The sequence below is a fragment of the Aethalodelphis obliquidens genome, unplaced genomic scaffold (assembly GCF_003676395.1).
Source record: "Aethalodelphis obliquidens isolate GAN/ISIS:26980383/991018 unplaced genomic scaffold, ASM367639v1 scaffold16, whole genome shotgun sequence".
Classification (NCBI taxonomy): Eukaryota; Metazoa; Chordata; class Mammalia; order Artiodactyla; family Delphinidae; genus Aethalodelphis; species Aethalodelphis obliquidens.
In genome coordinates, this window is record NW_020837960.1 from 33,989,801 (window position 1) to 34,014,951 (window position 25,151).

Below are 25,151 nucleotides of genomic sequence, written 5' to 3' on the forward strand. Positions count from 1 at the left end.
CGCCTACTTTAAAAAGAGGCCCCAAATGTAGTCACTCATTGTAAGCCCACCAAGACCTAATGCCTAACCTCTCCCGTGACTGGAATTTTAAACGCTTCAGTCTGGAATTTCCTGGTCAGGACTGGTGAGGTAACTTCCCTAGTAAGACCCCCAGTCTCCCCCTAAGGGAAGGTGACCCGGCCTGAAATCATCCACTCTTTTAACCTCCTTATCCCACCTCCTCTGCCAAAAACAACCTTCCCTTTTATGCAGCTCCTGGGAGCAACCTTCTCTTTGTTAGACGGGATGCTGCCCGATCCATGAATTGGATAAAGTCAATTAGATCTTCAAATTGCCTCAGCTGAATTTTGGTTTCTACAAAACAGTGAAAATAAAAAAATTTGAGGCATCAGGTAAAAAGACTAAGTCATTTATAAGAGAAAGAAAACTCAGATTTGTCATTAGAGAGCAGTACTTCAAACTGGGTATGGAGGGAAGGGAGGGCAGGGAGAACAGGTCCTAATTAACAACAAACAAATAAACCTCTTTATCAAACTGATGACCACACAGAAGAAAAAAAGAATTAATCCATGTAACTTTTGAACAATCAACACCCGAAGTGAATATACTGTAAGGACAAAAAGAACTGCAAATAAATTTGGAATTTTACAGTAGAATGGGCATAGCAAACCTGAAACTGATTTCTAATTATTGTAGGACTCAGTAAATGAGTACATATAATGTTGATGAGAACCAGAGTTCTCATGGAAGAAAAGGGAGGCAGAACTGCGGACGGTGAGAATGATAGGAGGACGCTGAGGTGATGGACCGAAATTACAGACATCAGAGTGAACTTAACTTAAAACAAATAAACGTGTATTTTTTCCCTTTATCTCTGTCTAAAGGGTCTGGAAATAATGATGTCCCAGTAGCAATAAGTACATCTTGGTTTCTAAATTCTATTCTCCTCTAAAAAGAATCAGGATTCCCTGGAAAATAGGTGATATCAGGGCCAGAGCAGGAAAGTACATGCTAGTGGGGAACCTTGTGCCAGAGAGCAAAGACGTGCCCAAAACAGACAGGGACATAGCAAGAGGACACAGGAGCTGGCCTAAAGGGGCTCTCACAAGCCAGTGTGGGACCGTTTTAGCATTAATGTAAACAACAACAGTAATTAAATAAAAAGATTCCATGAGTGTGTACTGGTATTTAAAAAATTTAAGGGGGTGGGAGGAGCTGCTCTTTATAGGATACAAAATGAAAAATATGGAATAACAGGATTAGAAAAGTCATTATTTGAAGCCACCACAGTAATAACTAATTAAGGCAAGATTCTTCAAAGTATTTTACGGAACAGATGAACTTATCTGCAAAGCAGAAATAGAGTTGCAGATGTAGAGAACTTCCGGTTACCAAGGGGGGAAGTGGAGGGGTGGGATGAATTGGGAGATTGGGATTGACATATACACACTGTTGATACTATGTATAAAATAGATAACTGAAAAGAACCTACTGTATAGCAGAGGGAACTCTACTCCGTGCTCTGTGGTGACCTAAATGGGAAGGAAATCTAAAAAAAGAGGGGATATATGTATACGTATAGCTGATTCACTTTGCTGCACAGCAGAAACTAACAACATTGTAAAGCAGCTATACTCCAATACAAATTTTAAAAAAAGAATAAAAGATTCTTCAAAGTATTTGAAAATCATGGATGAGAGGTTGTTGGGGAACAAGTGATTCTCACCATCTCAAAGATTACTTATAATCAGGTTGCTTACTATCAGGTTACTTATTATCGTATTACTATTTTACAAGGGAAAAAGGTACCTTTAAAAGGGGAGAAAAACTGATGCACCTCACTTTATCACATAATTATAATTTAACATCAGCAATGAGATAACGGACACATGGCTCATCTCTTGATGTCACGTACCTTACCTACAGAATACATTGGCCAGAATGTTTACACTGAATCTACAAATCATCTAATTCCAATTTTAAAAATACTATTTGTGATTTAACATTAATTACCATTCATCTAATTCCAATGTGAAGAACCTTCTATAAAACAACTGGCCTGGTGTCTTAAAAGGGGGGCAAAGGGCTCTGGAGTGCTCTAGATGAGAGGAAACCGAAGACGGGAGACTAAACGCATGCAGGACAGAGAGCGGTGAAGGACACCCCAGGACCTCCAGGAAACCCACACGGTGTCACCAGGCACCAGCTGTGTATGGGACAACAGCACTGCTGCTGTCATGCTGCTGAGGTATCACCCGTCCTGATGCAGCAGAGGGTCTGTGTTCCTATGATACACATGGTCAGGAACACAAAGGCAAAGTCTGCAACTTGCTCAAGGCTCACCTGAAAGCTACCCCTTTGGTTTAAGCAAGTTCTGTAAGAGAGACTTCTTAAATTTCCCTCAATCCGGAAGAGTTTACAACTGACTTCCACCTTCTTGAAAACCATTTTCCTAAAGACTAGTGTTGACCTCCTTGTTTCCAAGCAGAACAGCCTGATTTTACTTAAATTTTCTGCATTGGTAAAGGGGAAAAGGGGGGAAAAAGAGGAAGAATAAACGAAGCTTGCTAGGTGCAAGACTAATATTACTTCAAAAAAATTTTAAACAAGAATTCTAAAACAATTATTTTTTCAAAATACTTACAATCCATCAGATTCTTAGTTGGAACACAGTAATAACACTATCCTGCACACTCCACCGACTCCCCACACTCCACATTTCCAGCCCAGATCTCCCTCCTTCAACTCAGACCCATGTTGCCAATGTGAGACTGGCCATCTTTACTTGGATGACAAGTAAGTAACTAAAATCTCATGTGTTCAAAACTGGAACTGTTCCCTGAATAACACCATCACTTACCTAGGTTCCCAAGCCAGTAACCTGAGACATCTCTGACACTTCTTCCTTCATCAGCTCGGTCACCGATCCTATGTGCATCAATTCTCCAACCTCCCCACCTCAGTTCAGCCCCTCGCCTCTCCCCGCCAGCAGCCTCTCCCCACTCCAGAGTCAGGTCAGGACCACAGCGTCTCAGAATCACCTTCCCAGTGATGTTAGTAATAAAGGCAGAAGGAATGTCAGAATTAGAAAATCACTATTTTCCAACCTGCAATGAAATAATAGTTCTAGGCAACAATCTTCAATGGCTCCTAAAACCTACACACGAAATGTGAGGAGTTTTCTAATGGTAGATAAGACTGAAAACACCTAATCTCAACGATCCTGTTAACTTCACTGGAAAGGAGTCAGCTAGACAAGATGGGCCTTCTGATGTGTTATAGCACCACTCATGACCATCCTTGCAAAATAAATCAATCAACCAATAAACTTGAGAGCAATCCTGCTTCTACATCTAGCTACCAGTTCACAAGAACACGGGACAGAGGAACATGTTATAAGCTATCATGTGCTCATCCAAACCCAGAATATGGGAAATTCTACAGAAAAACAATGTGGTCTCTTCATCAAATAAACATGATGGGGAAAAATAGGGGAAGGTTAGAGGAAGAAGCCGTTATAGATTAGAAGATATTTAGAGATTACTGATGATATACAACATGCAGACCATTTTCACATCCCAATTCAATCAAATCAACAAAGACATGTTTTGTTTTGTTTCTTTGAGACAGCTGGGGGGAACACATTATTAGATAATAGAAGACATTAAGAAACAAGTGTAAACTTTTTTGGTACGATAATGGTATAGCGGTTATGTTTTCACAATGTCTGTAATTTAATAAAGTTTTGCAGGGTAGAGTGATATGCCATCTGGAGTACTAAAGTATTTGCCTTAAAATACTCCAGCAAGTAAAAGGGGAGAGTGGGAGCCGCAGACAGGAAGAATGGTGAAGTCCTGATAGTGACTGGAACTGGGTGATGAATTCTCAAGTCTCACGATACAGCCTTCTGCATTTTTGTATGTCCAAATTTTCCTAATAAAATTCTTCAAAAAAGCAAGTTCCTAAAACATAAATCTCATCACACAACTTCCCTCCAAACTTCTGCCGGCCCTTCTACTGCCCAGACGGTTGAGTTTAAATCCAGGCGCACACGAATTTCTTCCCAATTTCTGCCCCCGTGTCACTCCTGCTCCTTTCCAAGTGAAAGCTCCGGCACTTCTCACCATCACCCCAAAATCTGTGCTTCTGCAAAACTCTGCATCTTTGTACCTGCCTCCCCTCCTAGGACCCTTGAATTTCTCATCTCTTAGGGCTTCGGCCAAAGGACGAATCTTCTGTAATGCACCTTTGATGCTTATCCTCTGACTTTCCACAGCGGCCTCACAGCTGCCCGAGATCGTGTCTCACTCCGTGTTTCAGGTTCCGTCCACCTGGCCCTCCCCTTCACGTACCGTGAGCGCCTTGAAGGCAGAGGCGCATCTTATTCTTCTTCCTCCTAATGACTTACATATGAGAAATGGATTTTTTTAATGAATGAACATGAAATAATTAGCAAACAAGAGGCTGGACTTATCCCTTTCATCAGGTAAAACAACTTAAAAGAAGTCTACAATTCCAAAGACTCTCGCCTGTACACAGAAAGACCCCCGGGGTCCCCCCCCGAAATCCACAGCTGGGACCCCACAGCGCGAGGTCAGCCTCCTCTCGGCGCAGCTACTCGGCGCCTCCCTGTTGTCTCACCTGGTCCTGGCCACCAGCCAGGCTGCTGGCCCCATGTGGTGGCTGCTGGGTCACCCGTCGGCTGCTGCCCAGCGCAGCTGATTTACAAGGCCGCGTCAGCTTCTGGCGCACAGCGAAGCGATTCAGTTACACCTCCACACTTATGTCCTTTTCCATGATGGTTTATTACGGGTATGCAGACAGTTTCCTGGGCTCTACAGTAGGACCTTGTTGTTTATCCACTCTATAGATGATAGTTTGTATCTGCTAACCCCAAACTCCTAATTCATCCCCACCCCTTCCCCTTTGGTAACCATCAGTTTGTTTTCTATGTCTGTGAGTCGGTTTCTGTTTTGTAAATAAGTTCATTTGTGTCATATTTTAGATTCCACGTATAAGTGATATTTTATGGTATTTGTCTCTCTGACTTACTGTGCTTAGTATGATCATCTCTAGGTCCATCCATGTTGCTGCAAACGGCATGATTTCATTCTTTTTGATGACTAATACTCCACCGTGTATAGGTACCACATCTTCTGTGTCCATTCACCTGTCCATGGACACTTAGGTTGCTTCAGGTCTTGGCTACTGTGAAGAGAGCTGCTGCTACCTATCCTAATTCCTCAGTCACCTGGGAAGAGCTCTAATGCTGGCTCCTTAGCACAAAACTTTGAAACAAGACTTTTCCTCTGGTCATTAGACTACTCCCAAGATAGTTACAACCTGCATGTTTTAAATAAATGGGTTGATGCAAATAAATAATATAGCACTTTGGCTTTAGGCTTCAAAATACTCTGTGTGAAATTATTATTTAGCATTATCTAATGAATCAGTAGGTTAGTTGCACCAGGGTAATCCAGCCCTGGAGTAACTGGCCAGATTGAGTGAAGTCAGGACATAAAAAATAGCTACCATCTGATGAACAGTTGTTTGCCATCAAATGATACAAAGAAATTAGTGTTAACTTTTAAAATAACTAAAAAATAGTCGAACAAAATTAAAACCACACATATCACAAGTCTGAGCACTTTCAGTATACTAGTAATCTGTCTTCTTACTCATTTTAATAGTTTCACACATAAAGTAAACATACTATTTATTATCCAAATTAGGACAACTTTGAAAATGAACGGGACTTTGATCACAGTCACACCAGGTCGACAGGCTTTTAAGCTGGGACTGGCCCGGGCAGGTCAGGGTCAGTCACCCTGCCCCACCTGCTCAACGCCCAGCCTACAGGAATGGTGATCAATACTGTGCATGAGGTGTGATGGCAAAACAACTGAACAAGGCACGCACACCCCAGCATCACTGCCTCTACCGAACCACCTCTGGAAACCATGAGCTTTTCAATAGTGCAACCACTGCTCGAATAACTTTTGGAAGCTCACCCCTGCACTTTTAGAGCCATCACCACGCTTTCCTTGGGTACAAAGAGGAGGCGTTACTAGAAATTTTCTTGCATGACATACAGATTCTTATGAAGACAATTCCAAAATAAATAATTTAAAACCATTTTGGGCCATGGAACTATTGGAATAAATGTTTACTTCACAAAATGTACACTCAAAAATAAAGTCTATTTGGGTGCACAAATTCTAATTCATTTTACATTAAAAGAGCACATATATTATTTTATAGGCAGTATTTCAAAAAGCTATCCTCAGACAAATTTTAAAATAAAGGCAAAACTATCTCCTAGCTGAGTAGTAGGGACACAAATGATTATTAAAAAACACAGTTGTGGGCTTCCCTGGTGGCGCAGTAGTTGAGAGTCCGCCTGCCGATGCAGGGGACATGGGTTCGTGCCCCGGTCCGGGAAGATCCCACATGCCGCGGAGCGGCTGGGCCCGTGAGCCATGGCCGCTGAGCCTGCGCGTCCGGAGCCTGTGCTCCGCAACGGGAGAGGCCACAGCAGTGAGAAGCCCACGTACCGCAAAAAAAAAAAAAAACAGAAAAAAAAACACAGTTGTTTGCTGGTTAGAATATGCATTGATAAAAAATTATTTTAAAAGAAAGGCAGGGGCTTCCCTGGTGGCACAGTGGTTAAGAATCCACCTGGCAGTGCAGGGGACACGGGTTTGAGCCCTGGTCTGGGAAGAACCCACATGCCACAGAGCAACTAAGCCCGTGCGCCACAACTACTGAGCCCGCACTCTAGAGCCCGCGTGCCACAACTACTGAAGCCTGCATGTCTAGAGCCCATGCTCTGCAATAAGAGAAGACACCACAATGAGAAGCCCACGCACCACAACGAAGAGTAGCCCCCGCTCACCACAACTACAGAAAGTCTGCAAGCAGCAACAAAGACCCAACACAGCCAAAAATAAAATAAAATAAATAAATTTAAAAAAAAAGAAAGGCAGAAGGCAAAATCCTTTTATATGGTACTACTCTTAAAAGTAAGATCATACATGGACAACTTGTAAGGCCCCTCAAGAGCAAAAAATACATATGATCTATCTTCATAAAACTGTGACCATTTAAGGGTCTGGTCCATTTAAGACACTCTATATTTACTTGGGGAAGAAAAAAAAAAAGCTATCTCTTAAAAAAGAACCAAAAATGTAAAAACAATAAAGTGTTGCCATGACAGGCCAGTAGAGGTTCTTCTGTGTCATGTGACATCCATCATCAAAGCTCAAGCAGACCAGCGGCCGCCTTGTCCGTAGATTTTCAGTCACTAAAGATGAAGGTCTGGAGTGTCTCACACAAATAAATGTTAAATAGCACCTCAGTTTTTCTTTTTAGCTTCAAATACCCGATGGTTGGCAAAAAGGTAAAAAGGTATCCGAATGCTAAATGACAAAAAGTATTTTAATGAACAAATACCATTTCTGCATCATGTATATTTTCTGGTGAAGAGTATCAACAATCACTTTTTGGGGTATTTTAGAATCCATTCCTAACTTCTGTGATGCTTACTAAGTCCTAGGCAAGCAGTGCTCCCAGATTTAAGTAGATAAACTGACGAATCAAATAGTCTTAAATACTGCTGTAGTAAAACCTCTCCACAAGACAAAGATTTTGGTGAATGGGAAATATCAGTTTTCACATAGGTAGCAAATATTTGTTTCTTGCATGAACAGAACGATGACGAGATGAACAAAGCATTTTCTCCTACTGGCTCTCTACTTCTTTACCTACAGTGAAAGAATCACAAGAACTTATGAACAGCAAAACTATTTTGCTGGGCTTCCCTGGTGGCGCAGTGGTTGAGAGTCCGCCTGCTGATGCAGGAGACACGGGTTCGTGCCTGGGTCCGGGGGGATCCCACATGCCGCGGAGCGGCTGGGCCCGTGACATGGCCGATGAGCCTGCGCGTCCGGAGCCTGTGCTCCGCAACGGGAGAGGCCACGATGGTGAGAGGCCCGCGTACCGCAAAAAACAAAAAAAACTATTTTGCTAAAGTGGGAAAAGGTTAGCGACCAGTGCATTTTTGCCATATGCCTGTCCACTGATACTACTCAATGATTAGGTCAAAAAGTCATAGCAGTATAAATACTGGAATACTTTATAAAAGACAGAATTCAGGAGAAAGTTCACCTGACATAAGAAATAGAGGTTTCAGTCTTACAAAAATTCAAAATGTTGTTAGTGCCTAGAATTTTAAGTTACTTATAAAATAGTAAGGATAGCTTAGAAAAAGACACTTCCAAGTGGACAAGTGTCTTCCTTAAACTAGGACAAGGATTAAGAATAAGCCTCAGGGACTTCCCTGGTGGTCCAGTGGTTGAGAATCCGCCTTCCAATGCAGGGGAAGTGGGTTCGATCCCTGGTCGGTGAACTAAGATCCCACAGGCCAAAGGACAACTAAGCCCACTCGCCCCAACTACTGAGCGCCACAACTAGAGAGAAGCCCATGCACCACAACGAAAGATCCCGCATGCCACAACGAAGATCCGGTGAGCCGCAACTAAGACCAGATGCAGCCAAATAAATTAAAAAATTAAAAAAAAAAAAAGAATAAGCCTCAAACAGACCAGTCGATCAGGAATCATTCTCATTCAGACTGTCATCAATAATTTTAAATCAAGAGAGTTGCAAGTTGGGTTTAACCAGAGCCTTGGTAAAGTGAAAGGGCCAATAAAGCCAGTATTCTATAAGTCAAGACTTCTTGGGAGAAGTTTCAGCAAACTTATCTCACTAATAAAAGCAGGAAAGTTAGAAATAAATTTAAGAAGATTTCAATCAAAATGTCTAAATTTTGAGAGTAATATGAACCAATCACTTAGTAAGACAGGTGCATTTGTATTTGTATAGTGTTTTTACTGAAAGAAATAGGGAAGGAGGGAGTAGGCACCCATTCTAGAAAAGTGAAGTATAACTGCAGCAAAAAACTAAAGAAAACATTCTCTAATCTGAACTCATCTTGTGAAGGATTTCCTTTACAAAAATTTTAAAAGTACTGAAGGTTTTGCTTAGTAATTTAAAAACTGTATTTATTAAAGACTCTGCCACTACAGCATACAATTAAAAAACTGGTAATTCTACTCCTCTAAATGGATTTCAAACTACAGCCCAAACCAAAAGAAAACCTACCATAGTGGTTAAGAGTGTGGCTGCCTGTCTCTGTCACTACTAATGGGTGAATCTGGGCTGGCACTGAACTTACCTAAGCCTCCGTTTTCTCATCTTAATCCATGAAAGTGCTGGCCCAGCATTTGGCACAGACAGAGGACACGTGCTGGGTGAGCAGAAGCTGCCTCTATCACGGCTATTATTGTTAACAACCGCTACACACAGTCAAGTCCCAATACTGTTTTTGTCATTTAAAAAATACTAAGTATGCAGCTGAAACTCAAATTGTTGGGAAAGAAGGGATCAATATTCAGCCCTTAAAAAATAACTTCAACAACTAAGACTCTTTATTGTGAGCAATTTTCACTATATAGTTCTAAGTTCAAGAACCTCTATCAGTATTCTAAAAAATGATAATTATTTCTAATGAAAAAGAAAACTAAAAGCAAAAGCAATAAGTTGAATTAGAGTCAGTTCAATTTATAAATAGAAGCTATAAATGAAACTTACAAAGAAAAGTAAAATGGGAAATTCTTAGAAGATTCATAAATAAAGCCAATTCAATAATGTGTGGAATATGAGAATCAAGGATAAAACAATGGACAAATCCATAGAAGGAAACTCTTAAACCAAGTTTGTGCATTAGTTTTAATGTTATCCCACTTTAGACCACCATCAAGTCTTTTTTCAAACTGCTGATGATAGAAGTTTAACTCATCTGAGTTCCTTTCAATTCTTTATCCTTCCTTACCACCAACAAGAGCTACTAAAAAACCATAAAGTGGTTAAAAATTGAAGTGGAAATAGAAAAGAAAAACAGAAGACCCGGAGATAATCAGACCTATGAATAATCTGAAACGGATTAAAATTTATAGCTTTATAAAGTGATCTAAGAATTGTTTGAATTAGCAGAAAAGTCAGACTTAGAAATATGTTAATAATGCTGATTAAATATAAGAGTATGTGTTGTATCTGTAATAGTAACATAAATTTTCCTCAGGTATACAAAAACATGATGAATATGACCATATTTAATGTGACCATAGTTAATAATACTATGATGAATAGCATAAAAAATATTCCTCAGGTATACAAAAACATGACGCTCACATCATGGACGAACAAGTAAAGTTTCAACACATCTCTTTTCTCCCCACTATCATCTTACTCTTAACTTAAAGGAAAATAACAACATGCCCCAACTATACCTGTATGTCACCTGCAATCACAGCTTGGCTACAGAAAAAAGAGCCTGGCAAAAATCAATGAAAGCATTCTCTGAGAATCAACTGGCTATACAGAACTTACAATAGGAACGTTGTATATTTTATTATTATTTGTAAATTCCTTACTATACATTCTGTATATTATTAAAATTTATAATAAACTTATTATACTAAAAAAACCCACTATGAGATAAAATATAATACCTGGACATCCTTCTTCACTGGTTTAGCTTTGTTATCCGCAACTTTCTTCCTAAATTCAAGAAGAACTTCTTTACAGTCCTCAAGGTGAACCTCAGGCTCCCAGGTATCATCATCTGATGTGTATCCTTTCCATCGAACTTTATAAACGATCTTGCCCTGTTATATAAATTAAAAACAGGCAAATAGAGGATATTAGACTTGACTATAGTTCCAAAGCCATACAGTTGCTGAGAATACATGAACCAACCTGAAATGGAGATTAAAATCATGGTAAAGACTGTTCATCTCCTGAGATCATTTGTGAATTCCTTAAAATACATAATGAAAGTCCATCCGATCTAAGTACAGCTGTAGCTTCTCCCTCTGAGGGCAAGTGCTTACTGTAGTGGAATAATAAAATATCAGTCATATTTTAATCTGTCCCCTCCAAATGTGAATCAGCCTAAAAGCCTCTCTTAAAATGTTCTCTGCGAGACATGAGAAGCTGGTAATTGTAACAGTTTCTGGGGAGAAGGAAGGAAGGAGAGTCAATCTTCAATCTATTTTGCACGTATTACTTTTCACTTAATAACTAATTTTTAAATTAAATAACCACAATAAAACAAATGTAAAAAAATGTTAATCTCCTGAAGCAAGTGGCAAAAACAAAAACAAAAACAGTATCACACCAAAAGCAAAAGCAACAAAAGCAAAAGTAAACAAGTCATACTACATCATACTAAAAAGCTTCTACACAGCAAAGGAAACCATTAATAAAATGAAAAGGCAACCTACTGAGTGGGAAGATATTAGCAAATCATATATCTGAGAGTCAATATCCAGAATACATAAAAAACTGATACAAGTAAAAAGCAAAAAACAATCTGATTAAAAAATGGGCAGAACAACTGAACAGTTTTCCAAAGAAGACATACAGATGGCCAACAGATAGCTAAAAAGATGCTCAACATCACTAATTATTAGAGGAATGCAAATCAAAACCACAATGAGTTGTCACCTCACACCTGTTAGAATGGCGATTATCAAAAACAGAAGAAATATCAAGTGCTGACGACGATGTGGAGAAAAAGACCTCTTTTTTGCACTTCTGGGTGAGACTGTAAATTGGTGTAGCCACTAAGAAAAACAGTATGGAAGACCCTCAAAAAATTAAAAACAGAACTACCATATGATTCATCAATCCCACTTCTGGGTATTTATCAAAAGAAAATGAAAATACTAACTGGAAAAGATATACGTACCCCATGTTCACCGCAGCATTAGTTACAATAGCCAAAAAGTGGAAACAATCCAAGTGACCATCAATAAATGAATACAGAAAACGTAGTATGTGTATATAGACACACACATATATATCACATACATATATAATCATATACATCACACATATATGTATGTACACACACACACACACACAATTATTCAGCCATTAAAAAAAAGAATGAAGTCTTGCCATATGCAACAACATGGATGGACCTCAAGGGCCTTACGATAAGTGAAATAAGTCAGAGAAAGATAAACACTACATGATCTCACTTACACATGTAATATAAAAAGAAAAACAGGGCTTCCCTGGTGGCGCAGTGGTTAAGAAATCCGCCTGCCAATGCAGGGGATGCGGGCTCGAGCCCTGGTCCAGGAAGATCCCACATGCTGCGGAGCAACTAAGCCCGTGAGCCACAACTACTGAGCCTGCGCTCTAGAGCCCGCGAGCCACAACTACTAAGCCCGCGTGCCTAGAGCCCGTGCTCCTCAACAAGAGAAGCCCGCGCACTGCAAGGAAGAGTAGTCCCAGCTTGCTGCAACTAGAGAAAGCCCCCACGCAGCAACTAAGACCCAAGGCAGCCAAAAATAAATAAATAAATAAATTTTTAAAAGGAAAAGAAAAACAAACAAACAAAAAAACCCAAGCTCACAGATACAGAAAGCACACCGGTGGTTGCCAGAGGCAGGGGTGGGGGTGGGAAATGGGTGAAGGGGGTCAAGAGGCACAAACTTCCAGTTACAAGATAAATACGTCACAGGGATGTAATAAATATGCAGCATGTGGCCACAGTTAATAATACTGTACTGCATAGTCGAAAGTTGCTAAGAATGCAGATCTTAAAAATTCTCAGCACAAGAAAAAAATTTTTAGATGTTAACTAGACTTACTGTGGTGATCATTTCACAATGTATACAAATATCAAATCATTATGTTGTACACCTAAAGCTATTATAATGTTATATATAATGTCAATAATACCTCAATTTTTTTTTTTTTTTTTTGCGGTACGTGGGCCTCTCTCTGTTGTGGCCTCTCCCGTTGCGGAGCACAGGCTCCGGACGCGCAGGCTCAGCGGCCGTGTCTCACGGGCCCAGCCGCTCCGCGGCATGTGGGATCCCTCCAGACCCGGGCACGAACCTGTGTCCCCTGCATCGGCAGGCGGACTTTCAACCACTGCACCACCAGGGAAGCCCAATACCTCAATTTTAAAAAAATTAAAATAAACAAACAAATAAAACCACAATACCATCAATCCATGTTTTTAACAAACCAAAGACTGAGGTCTTTTTCTGATTATATAAGCAATGTGCAGTCTTTGAAAATCAATGAAAAACAGGAAAAAACAAAAGTCACCTCAAAATACTGATAACAATTTGATCTATTTCCTTCACCTTTTGCATTTATAAGTATATATTTAATGTATATATACTTAAAACACTGGGATACTATCAGTTTTATCTTGCTTTCTCACTGATATATCAAACATTTCTTGCTTTAATATCTTCCAGAAACATAATTTTTAGTGACTGAACATTATTCCATCATATAAATACAACAAAAAATACATGGGCTTCCCTGGTGGCGCAGTGGTTGAGAGTCCGCCTGCTGATGCAGGGAACGCGGGTTCGTGCCCGGGTCTGGGAAGATCCCACATGCCGCGGAGCGGCTGGGCCTGTGAGCCATGGCTGCTGAGCCTGCGCTTCCAGAGCTTGTGCTCCGCAACGGGAGAGGCCACAGCAGTGAGAGGCCCGCATACCACACACACACACAAAAAAACCAAACAAACAACAATGAAAACTCTCCCTTTGGAAACCAAAGGTTGTTTTGATTGTCTCCAATTTGTGTTTTTTATAAGTAACACTGTGACTCTGATTAGGTTGTTAGAATAAATTCCCAAAAGAGAGACAGGATCAAATAATAAAGCCATTTAAAGATTGTAAAAATGCACTGTCAAATGTCTTCCAGAAAAGATGCTCCAACTTTCACCTCACCTGATACAAGAGCAGGGATCAGCAAACTGTAGCAGGGCCTGCCTCTGTTTTTGCTCATCCTGTAAGCTAAGAATGGTTTTACATTTTTAAATGGTTGAAAACAAATCACCCGATCATTACACCTGAAACTAATGTAATATTCTAAGTGAATTTCACTTCAACTAAAAAAAAATTAAAACACACAAAAACAAATCAAAAGAAGAATTATATTTACATCAAGTGCCTCAAAATGTGTTGTGCACTGTCAAAATCTCTTCATTTATTGGTTCACTTAATCTTTAGAATAACCCTGTGAAGTATTAATATTCATTTTACAGATGAGGAAACTGAAGCTTCTAGACAGACTAACTACTAATGATTACACAGCTAAGGAGTAGTTCAGGGCTTCCCTGGTGGCGCAGTGGTTGAGGGTCCGCCTGCCGATGCAGGGGACGCGGGTTCGTGCCCCGGTCCGGGAAGATCCCACATGCCGCAGAGCGGCTGGGCCCGTGAGCCATGGCCGTTGAGCCTGCGCGTCCGGAGCCTGTGCTCCACAATGGGAGAAGCCGCAGCACTGAGAGGCCCGCGTACCGCCAAAAAAAAAAAAAAAAAAAAAAGAGTAGTACAGCTGAAATCCAAACCCAGGACCTGGGCTGCATGCAGAAAGTCAGCCCGCACTGTGAAGGCAATATGTGTAAATGCCAAAGGCAGATGCGGGTAACACGTTCTAGTGAGTTCCCAAGAAGGAAGATCACTGTCTTTGAGAGAACGAAAGTTTTTTAGGAGAATGAGGTCACATTTCTACCATGACAAGGAACACCAACTCTAAACCCCCAAATTGTCTCTCAGCCTACAAAGTCTAAAATGTTTACTATATGGCAATTTACAAAAAAAGTTCTGCCATATTCCACATCCACTTACAAAATTATCATTAAGCCATTTACATTTTTTCTTTGAAAAATTACCTGCTATGTGCCCACTTTCACCACTGCTATTCAACGTTGTACTGGAAGTTCTAGCCAGAGCAATTAGGTAAGAAAAGGCTATAAAACGCATCCAGGTTGGAAAGGAAGAAATGAAACTATATTCATGGATGATATGATTCTATTTATAAAAAAATCCCAAAGAATACACAAGAAAGTAACCAGATCTAATAAATGAACTCAGCAAAGTTGCAGGGTACAATACACACAAAAATTAATTGTTTCTATACATCTGAAATGCCCAAACCAAAAATGAAATTAAGAAAGCAATTCCATTTACAATAGCATCTAAAGTATAAAATACTCAAGAATAAACTTAGCTAAGGACATAAAAGACTTGCATACTAAAAACTACAAAACACTGCCGAAAGAAATTAGAGAAGATACAAGTAAATGGAAAGACATCTGTGTTCTTTGGTAGGAAGACTTAATACCGTTAAGATGTCAACACTACCAAAGTGACCTCAGGTCCCTATCAAAATTCCAATAGCCTCGTTTGCAAAGGTAGTAAAGACAAACCGCAAATTCATATGGAATTGGAAGAAGTCCTGAATAGGCAAAATAATCTTAAAAAGAACAAATTTGGAGGACTCACACTTCTTGATTTCAAATTTTACTACAGAGCCACAATAATCAAAACAGTATGGTACTGGCATAAGAACAGATACATGGAGTCCAGAAATAAGCCCACACATCTAAGGCCAACTGATATTTGATAAAGGTGCCAAGTCCAATGAACAGGGACACAAATTGTGCTGGGACAACTGGATTTTCACATATGAAAGAATGAAGTTAAATCCCTATCTCACACCATACACAAAAATTAACTCAAAATAGATCAAAGACCTAAATTTAAAAGCTAAAACCATAAAATTCTTAGAAGAAAACACAGGGGTATATCTTCAGGACCTTGGATTTGACAATGAATTCTTGGATACAGGCATACCTAAGAGATATTGTGAGTTTGGCTCCAGACCACTGCAATAAATATCACAATAAAGCAGGTCACACAATTTTTTCGGTTTTGCAGTGCATATAAATGTTATGTTTATATTTATACCTTGGTCTACTGAGTATGCAGTAGCATTATCTAAGAAAACAATGCACCTACCTTAATTAAAAAACACTTCATTGCTAAAAAATGCTAACCATCATCTGAGTCTCCAGTGAGCGGTAATCTTTTTGCCATAGTAACATCAAAAATCACTGGTCACAGATCACCATAACAAATATAGAAATAAATGAAAAAGTGTGAAATATTGTGAGAATTACCAAAATGTGACACAGAGACATGAAGTGAGCATGTATATATGAAGTGAGCAAGGTATATATACAACATCAAAACATCAAAAGCCCAAACAAAAGAAAAAAATAGGTAAAATAACTTCATCAAAAACAAAAACTTTTGTGCGTCAAAGGACATTATCAATAGAGTGAAAAGGAAACCCATGTAACTGGAGAGAATATTTCCAAATGACATCTCATAAGGGATCAACATCCAGAATATATTTTAAAAAAAAAACTCCTCCAACCCCAAAACGAGACAACACAGTTAAAAATGGACAAAGGGGGGCTTCCCTGGTGGCGCAGTGGTTGGGGGTCCGCCTGCCGATGCAGGGGACACGGGTTCGTGCCCCGGTCCGGGAGGATCCCACATGCCGTGGAGCGGCTAGGCCCGTGAGCCATGGCCGCTGGGCCTGCGCGTCCGGAGCCTGTGCTCCGCAATGGGAGAGGCCACAACAGTGAGAGGCCCGTGTAGCGCAAAAAAAAAAAAAAAAAAAAAAAGGACAAAGGAAGGACATGAATAGACATTTCTCCAGGAAGATATACCAATGACCAATAGCACCTGGAAAGATGCTCAACATCATGAGTCCTTTGGGAAACGCAAATTTCAAAACCACAAGATACTACCTCACACCCACTAGGTCAAACAAAAACATAGAAAGTAACAAGTGTTGGTGAGGATGGGGAGAAATGAGAACGTTCTCACATTGATGGTGGGAACCTGAAATGGTACAACTGCTGTGGAAAACAGTTTGGCAACTCCTCAAAAAGTTAAACAGAATTACCTCATAATCCAGTAATTCTTCTCCAAGGTATATACCCAAAAGAACTGAAAACAGAGACTCAAACAGATATCTGAACACACATTTCAGGGCAGCATTATTCACAATAGCTAAGAAGTGGGAAACAACCCAAACAAACAATCAACAGATGAATATATAAACAAAATGTGGTATACACATATAATGGATTATTCAGCCTTAAAAGGGAAGGAAATTCTAACACATGCTACAATATGGATGAACCTTAAAAACATTATGCTAGGTGAAATAAGCCAGACACAGAAGGAAAATGCTGAACTGGCCAAAAAGTTCATTCTGTAAAAACCCAAATGAACTTTTTGGCCAACCCAGTATTTATGATTCCATTTATATGAAGTACCTAGAATAGGGAAACTCATGAAGACAGAAAGGAGAATAGTGGCTGCGAGGGGCTGAGAGGAGGGAGAATAGGGAATTAGTATTTAATGGGTACAGAGTTTCAGCTTGGGAAGATGGAAAAGTTCCGGAGCTGGATGGTGATGATGACTGCACATCAGTGTGAATGTACTTAATGCCACTGAACCACACACTGAAAAATGGTTGAAATGAAAAAGTTTAAGATACACATATATAAAAAAAAAAAAAAGATACACATATAAAATCATATATATAAACTACATCAACAATATTTTAAAGTTACCTGTTGTATCTTTTGCCCATTTTCTTGCTCATTTATGAGAATTTTTCTCTTTAATACTTCTTTTTTTGGCCTTGCCACACGGCTTGCGGGATCAGTTCCCCCACCAAGGATTGAACCCGGGCTATGGCAGCGAAAGTGCCAAGTCGTAACCACTGGACTGCCAGGGAATTCCCTTTCTTTTTAATACTTGATGGCTATTAAATCTTTGTCATATATATTCCAAATTCTTGCTTTTCTAGATTTCTGATTTTTCTTTTCTGCTCAATACCCAATCTCACTGAGAAGCAAGAACATACTCATGCAATAGTTTTCTGCACGAACTGCAGAGCACCATTCTAGCTATACTCTTAACACTTGTCTGATTTTATTCATACAACCACCAAGGCAATAAACTTTCGAAACTGACTGCCAACCACTGTTCCCTCCCATTGCACCCTTCCATCATGCCCACACTGCCTTTCAATCATTCTGCCATCTGTAGAAAGACCAAGCATTAGCATCTAACAGGATTAGAAACTAAGAAATAGTGGGAAAAGAGTAGCCTCTTAACTTTTAGAAATAATCCTGAAAATCTTTATAATTTTAAAATAATAATTAAGAGTCTATGTTGGGAATTCCCTGGCAGTCTAGTGGTTAAGACTCCGAGCTTCCACTGCACAGGGCGTGGGTTTGATCCGTGGTCAGGGAACTAAGATCCTGCATGGTGGGCCCCCCCCCAAAAAAAAAAGAGAAAGCATGTCAGTTTAACGGTTCAGCTATATAACTGGGTGCAGGGCAGTGATTATAACAAATGAAAATGCATGCGTATGCTTTTTAGCAAAACAGTGTGGAAAGAGAAAACTATTAATACACAACCCTGTAAGAGCTTCTATGAAGGCACAGTTAAAACTGGAGATAAACCAAGGTGAGAGAGCGGCTTGCTTAGGTCCTCGTGGCGGCACTCCTGCTCTTGGCACAAATACCACAGGAGAAGTTACACCGCTACAGGGGAGTGGAGGGATGCCTGAATGTACCCAACAACAGGGCTCGGAGACCAAAGATCCTTACCTGTGGGCCACCTTAGTTTTGTGTGCATAAAAATAGTGCTAAATGTGTTACTCAAAGTTGCTTTTAAAAAACACTATTTACTTTCAAATGGGCCAGAAAAAAAGGTATATAAATAAAGAGAGAAAAAAAATAAAGCCAATATCAACAACTGGGGGATCTGGGTAAAGGCGTATGGGAGATTCTACACAATTCTTGCAACTTTTCTGATGATTAAAAAAAAAGGCAGTAATGAACACATATAAATTTAATACTTGTTATCAATTAGGTTTGATCTAGTCAATGAGAATGAGGGAGTATTAACAATCATTCTCAAGTACAAGGAACACATCTCAATTTTAGCTCCAGATTTAACTGACTGATAATTGTTAACAGCCTTCATTTCAGCAGTTTTGCTTCCTTCATTCATTCAACAAATATTTACTGAGGGTCACTATGTGTATAGCAGTATACAAAACAAATGAAAACCTGAATTACATGTTTTTTTATAGGAATAATGTCAACCCAAATATTGCCCAAGACTTTGCTGTATATTAAGAAATTTCATGATAGCCCTGGGATCTATAAACGTATCTTCAAAATTCCCCAAATGTCTATTTTCTTGGTAGCCACATTATCTTTTCGCTTAATCAGTGGGACAAACTAAATGGCAGCAGATGGTCCGTCCTCTTATCCTCTTAGGTTGTATATACTAGATAATTAGCTAAAAATTTTTGTTGGGCTTCCCTGGTGGCACAGTGGTTAAGAATCCGCCTGCCAATGAAGGGGACATGGGTTCGAGCCCTGGTCCGGGAAGATCCCACATGCCACGGAGCAACTAAGCCCATGCGCCACAACTACCGAGCCCATGTGCCACAACTACTGAAGCCCGCGCACCTAGAGCTCATGCTCTGCAACAAGAGAAGTCACCACAATGAGAAGCTGGCGCACTGCAACGAAGACCCAATGCAGCCAAAAATAAAAAATAAATAAAATAAATTTATAAAAAAAGAAAAGCAGAAATAAATGAAAAAATAAAGAAATATATAATCTAACACTAAAAAAGGGTAACATCACAACAAACTTTGGTTTATTCTATGAACACAAAGTTGATTTAACATTAGGAAATCAATGTAGTTTATCACATTAGTGATATAAGGGAGAAAAATTATGTGATCATCTTAACAGATGCAGGAAAAAATTTAATAAAATTCAACATCCTTTCGCAATAAAAGTATTTAGCAACTAGAAATAAATGGAATTCCTTTAACAAAGGGTAAATACACAAAAATTAATTGTATGAGCAACAAATAAGACAATGAAACTTTTCAAAAGACCATTTACCACTGCATCAAAAATATCAATTATACCTAAAAATCAACTTACTAAGACCTCAACACAGAAAGCTATAAAACATTATTGAAAGAAATTAAATTGATCCTAAATATACCCACAGATTCAATGCGAATCCCAATAAAAATTCAAAGTTTTTAATGTGTGCAAGGAAATTGACAAGTTGATTCTAAAATTTATAAGGCATTGTTAAAGAAGAAAAAGACAGATTTGCTCAATGTAACCTGATCCCTACATTACACTATACACAAAATCAATTCCAAGTGAAATGTAAATATAAAATCTGAAAGGCAAAACAACAGAGCTTTCAGGAAAAAAAAAAGAGAGAATATTTAGGGTAGGGAAAGATTTCTCAAACCAGACATAAAAAGCACTCAACATTGGGCTTCCCTGGTGGCGCAGTGGTTGGGAGTCTGCCTGCCGATGCAGGTGACACGGGTTCGTGCCCCGGTCCGGGAGGATCCCACGGGCCGCGGAGTGGCTGGGCCCGTGGGCCGTGGCCGCTGGGCCTGCGCGTCCAGAGCCTGTGCTCCGCGACGGGAGAGGCCACAACGGTGAAAGGCCCGCATACCGCAAAAAAAAAAAAAAAAAAGCACTCAACATCAAGACAAAGATTAAGTTTTTCTACATTAATCATATGAACTTCTACTGACCAAAAAAGACATAGCAGGAAAAGAGATATACATGACATCACCCACAAAGGATTTGAATCTAGAATACAACAAATTAATAAAGAAAGACAAAGTAGAAAGAGATCTGAACAGGCACTTCATAAAAGATAACCAAATGACCAAAAAATAAGTATTGGGTTGGCCAAAAAGTCCGTTTTTTGGCCAACCCAACATATGAAAAGATGCTCAATGATTTCAACACTGATTACTAGTGCAGAATCCAGAGAAATATAAATTACAAGTAGGAAATACCATCAGATACCCCACCAGTACTGGCTAAAAGTATAAAGACTGACAATATCAAGCACCAATAGGATGCTTAACAAAAGGAATTCTCATAAAACATTAGCAGTAGTGTAAATTGGTACAACCAATTTCAAAAACAGTTTCCACTTAAAGCTGAAGACACATGCATCCTGTCTGAACAATTCCACTCCTAGGTGTATACAACCAAGAGAAACATTTGTGCACAATACACCAGGAGACATGTTCAATAAAGTTCACAGAAGCATTATTCACAATAGCCAAAAACTGGAAACCCAAATGCCCATCAACAGTAGTAGAAAAGAGAGACTGTAATATGTTCATACAACTGAATACACTTGACCCTTTAAAAACATGGGTTTGAACTGCGGGGTCCACCTATATGCAGATATTTTTCAATAAATATATTGGAAAATTTGGACTTCCCTGGTGGCACAGTGGTTAAGAGTCTGCCTGCCAATGCAGGGGACACGGGTTCGAGCCCTGGTCCGGGAAGATCCCACATCTCTTTTGATGTCCATTTGATGTTTCATTTTTGATGCTGCGGAGCAACTAAGCCCGTGCACCACAACTACTGAGCCTGCACTCTAGAGCCCGCGAGCCACAACTACTGAGCCCATGTGCCACAACTACTGAAGCCCACACGCCTAGAGCCCGTGCTCCACAACAAGAGAAGTCACTGCAATGAGAAGCCCACACACCACAATGAAGAGTAGCCCCCGCTCACCACAACTAGACAAAGCCTGCGTGCAGCAACAAAGACCCAACACAGCCAAAATATATATATATGTATATATGAAAATTTTTTGGAGATTTCCGACAATCTGAAAAAAGTCACAGACGAAACACATAGACAGAAGTACTGAAATGATTAAGAAAAAGGTATGCAATGAATGCATAAAGTATATGTAAATACTGGTCGATCATTACAAAGACATAAGGTGTGTGATATTTAATGTAAAATTAATGTGTTAGTTTTCTTAACGTTTTATAACTCTGCTTTCAAAGATTTATATTACCATATTCTTTTCTAATTGGAGAAAGTGAGTATTAGATTATTACAGGTAAGTAACTTCTTTAAAAATGTAATAATGTTTCTGATACTGTACTATGAATATGACTGTAATACCATACGCCACAAAAATTTTCTAACAATTCATTCATTAGTGTCTAGGCTAGGCTACTGGGAAGCAATTTTATCGATTACACTAGGCTACCATAAAGTATGAATCAATAAACTTTTTCACATTATCTTTTCATTTTTGGTGTCCAGTGCTGGTAATACATATAACATCTACAGTGTTTTATATCATATAAGACAATATTGATGTAGATTCTGACAAGCAATTCATCTCATAAACAGAAGATGTATACTTAGGGTATAAATTACTGTAAATACATTTTCTCTTCCTTCTGATTTTTTAAATATTTTCTTTTCTTTAGTTTACTTTTTAATTAAGGATACAGTATACAATACACATAATATACAAAATATGTGTTAACTGACTGTTTCTACTATGGGTAAGGCTTCCCCTTCTGGTAGAAGGCTATTAGTTAGATTTTGGGGGAGTTTATAAGTGGCTTTTCAGCTGTACAGGGGTCAGGCACCCCTAGGCCCCAAGTTGTTTGAGGGCCAACAACTATGCAGCAATGAAAAGGAAAGAAACTATAGCTCCAACAACGTGGAATAAATCTCACAAAGATATTGTTGAGCAAAAAATGCAGACACACACCAAACAAATATAGTGAGATTCCATTTAAATGAAAGAAAAAAATTTTTTTTAATGTGGGGCTTTAGGTACAGTGCCTACAGTTCTTTGGAACTGGCAACGTTGAATATTGTAAAAGAAGTGAATCAACAATTCTGAAGATATTACGCTCCTAACCAAATATTTTCTGAATATCTTTCACCTGCCAAGCACTATGTTAAACGCAGGTGATACACCTATCACCTCAAGGTGCTTACAAGGTATCTGGGAAAATTATACATAGAAATGTCCCTATCTTTACTGCAACTAACAATAAGATTGATGACGCTGGATTTCGGTTATTTATCCCCCACTGTACAGGAGAATCTTTTTTTTTTTTTTTTTTTGCGGTACGCGGGCCTCTCAGTGTTGTGGCCTCTCCCGTTGCGGAGCACAGGCCCCGGACGTGCAGGCTCAACGGCCATGGCTCACGGGCCCAGCCGCTCCGCGGTATGTGGGATCTTCCCGGACCGGGGCACGAACCCGTGTCCCCTGCATCGGCAGGCGGACTCTCAACCACTGCGCCACCAGGGAAGCTCCAGGAGAATCTTTAATGTCAGCAACTGTGTATGCTACAACTCATCTCTATATCCTCAGGACCTAACACAGCACCTACCCATGCAGTAGTTGAAAACAAAAAAAGTCTGCTGAATGAATGGACAAAAAAAATTAATATAAGGTAGCGTATGACAAATGGGAAATAACAGACAATAAAAAGAACACAGGGGGACTTCCCTGGTGGAGCAGTGGTTGAGAGTCCGCCTGCCGATGCAGGTGACACGGGTTCGTGCCCCGGTCCGGGAAGATCCCACATGCCGCGGAGCGGCTGGGCCCGTGAGCCATGGCCGTTGAGCCTGCGCGTCCGGAGCCTGTGCTCCGCAACGGGAGAGGCCACAGCAGTGAGAGGCCCGCGTACCGCAAAAAAATAAAATAAATAAAAAATAAAAAGAACACAATATACAGAACGACCACCGTGTAGGGCCTTTGGTCATCTTACACCTATTTACTAAAACAGATTATTTTCCCATTGCCCATCCTCCCACCCTCTCACCTTCCCCCAGCCTCCAGCCCACAATTCATTCACTCAATCTGATATACACAAAGCAAGCACGGCATGCTAGGCACTGGATTAAAGTGTCAGCGATAACGAATTAATAAAAAGCATAGTCTACCAAAGGAGCCTACAATCTAGCAGGAGACAAACATGTAAAGAACGATAAGCGTGAAGGGCATAAATGGGGAAGCACCACACTCTGCGGGGACCAGGGTGAAACACGTCTTTCACAGAGACACTGAGCGGGAAGCGCCGGGCAGGGCGCGGCGAGGAATTCAAGGCTCCTGCGAGGCTGCTGGCACACGCCGCACAGGGAGAGCGGGCGAGGATGCTCAGGCTCTCAGACCCGAGACGCCGTCCCCCGGGGATGGGGATGGGGATGGCGCGGACGGGGCCTAAGAAGGAAGCCTCCTCTCAATGTCCCCGCGCCGTGGACATCCGTCTACACCGCCTCCAGCGCCTCCTGAGCGGGCAGCACCACTCCGGCCGCGCCGATCGCCGCGCGTGAGCCTCCCCCCGGCCCGGGCCCCGCATGTACCCCATCGATCTTCATGTCCAGGATTTTCTCCACCTCGAACACATCCTCGCCGTCATCCTCACTGTCCCCGACGGCCTCCGCTCCTTTCGCGGCCGCGTCCTTCTCTTTGCCCACCGCTCCTCCTCCCTCTCCTTCGACTCCGGGCGACTTGCCACTGCCGTCGGCACCCGAACCAGGAACTGCAGCCGCGCTCGCCCCCTCCGCCTCCGCCGCAGCCATAACGGAGCTCTGCCAGCCGCGGGGAGAGCGGTTGCGACGCGCGCCCCGCGCTCGGCCCCGAACCCCCGCCAGCAGGATGCCGCTGACTAGAAAACGCCAATGGCGGGCTCGGGACCCCAGAGCGACGCGCGCGCACAACAATTACGTCAGGCGGGCGCGCCGCAGCCCCGCACCACCCACAGGAAGCGGGTGGGCTGGCCGAGGTGGGGATGCCCCGGGCGGAAGGAAGAGCAGGCCGATGGAGGCGCTAGGAGAGGCCGCGGTGTAGCGCCGGTGGGCGGGGCTTGAGGAGCGTGGGCGGGGTGTGGGCTGAGGGGAAGGGAGCCGCGGAGCGGAGGCTGCATTGTAGCGCTGGTGGGCGGGGATTGCGGGACTTGGGCGAGAAGTGGGCGGGGCGAGAGGGTCAGCGCGCGGGTCTGGTTCGTGGCGGGTTCTCTTCGTGCCGCCCGCTGCCCAGAGCAGGTGACCCTTATCTGGGTGATTTTGATTCGATTAACGCCTGTGAAGGATCCAATCAAACACAGCCTATAGTGCTGTTATATTTTAGGGAGTGCTGTTTAAAGATAAGGAAAACATTTATTTTCCAATTTCTAGTAGGGTTTTGTTTTGTTTTTTTAATTCCCACAGAGAAAAATCAGAGGAGGTGATAAAAGTAATTTGTACACGTTATGAATGATTGACAAAAATAGTCACCCCTCAAAATGAATTGTCGCCCAGAGTTGCTAGGTGAAATATTTCTCAGTTT

At 41.0% G+C, this 25,151-nt stretch overlaps 1 protein-coding gene across 10 annotated transcripts in view; it reads right to left on the reverse strand.

Moving 5' to 3' along the window:
- MPHOSPH8 (M-phase phosphoprotein 8) overlaps window positions 1–24,673 on the reverse strand; it is a 50,033-nt gene extending 25,360 nt beyond the window's left edge. For 2 of the 10 annotated variants that reach the window (XR_003434877.1, XM_027116763.1), the window contains exons 1-2: window positions 24,188–24,673; window positions 10,572–10,727 (exon numbers count right to left, since the gene is read on the reverse strand). Coding sequence is in view for 8 of the 10 variants with exons in the window: in XM_027116763.1 (XP_026972564.1) it covers window positions 10,572–10,727; window positions 24,188–24,406 (375 nt within the window). In the remaining 2 variants the exon portion in view is untranslated. Of the gene's footprint in view, window positions 1–2,343; window positions 2,514–10,571; window positions 10,728–10,818; window positions 10,952–24,187 lie in introns of all 10 variants that reach the window. The other 8 variants (XR_003434878.1, XM_027116764.1, XM_027116761.1 and 5 more) reach the window with 5 other exon arrangements.
- Window positions 24,674–25,151: the final 478 nt, after the last annotated feature.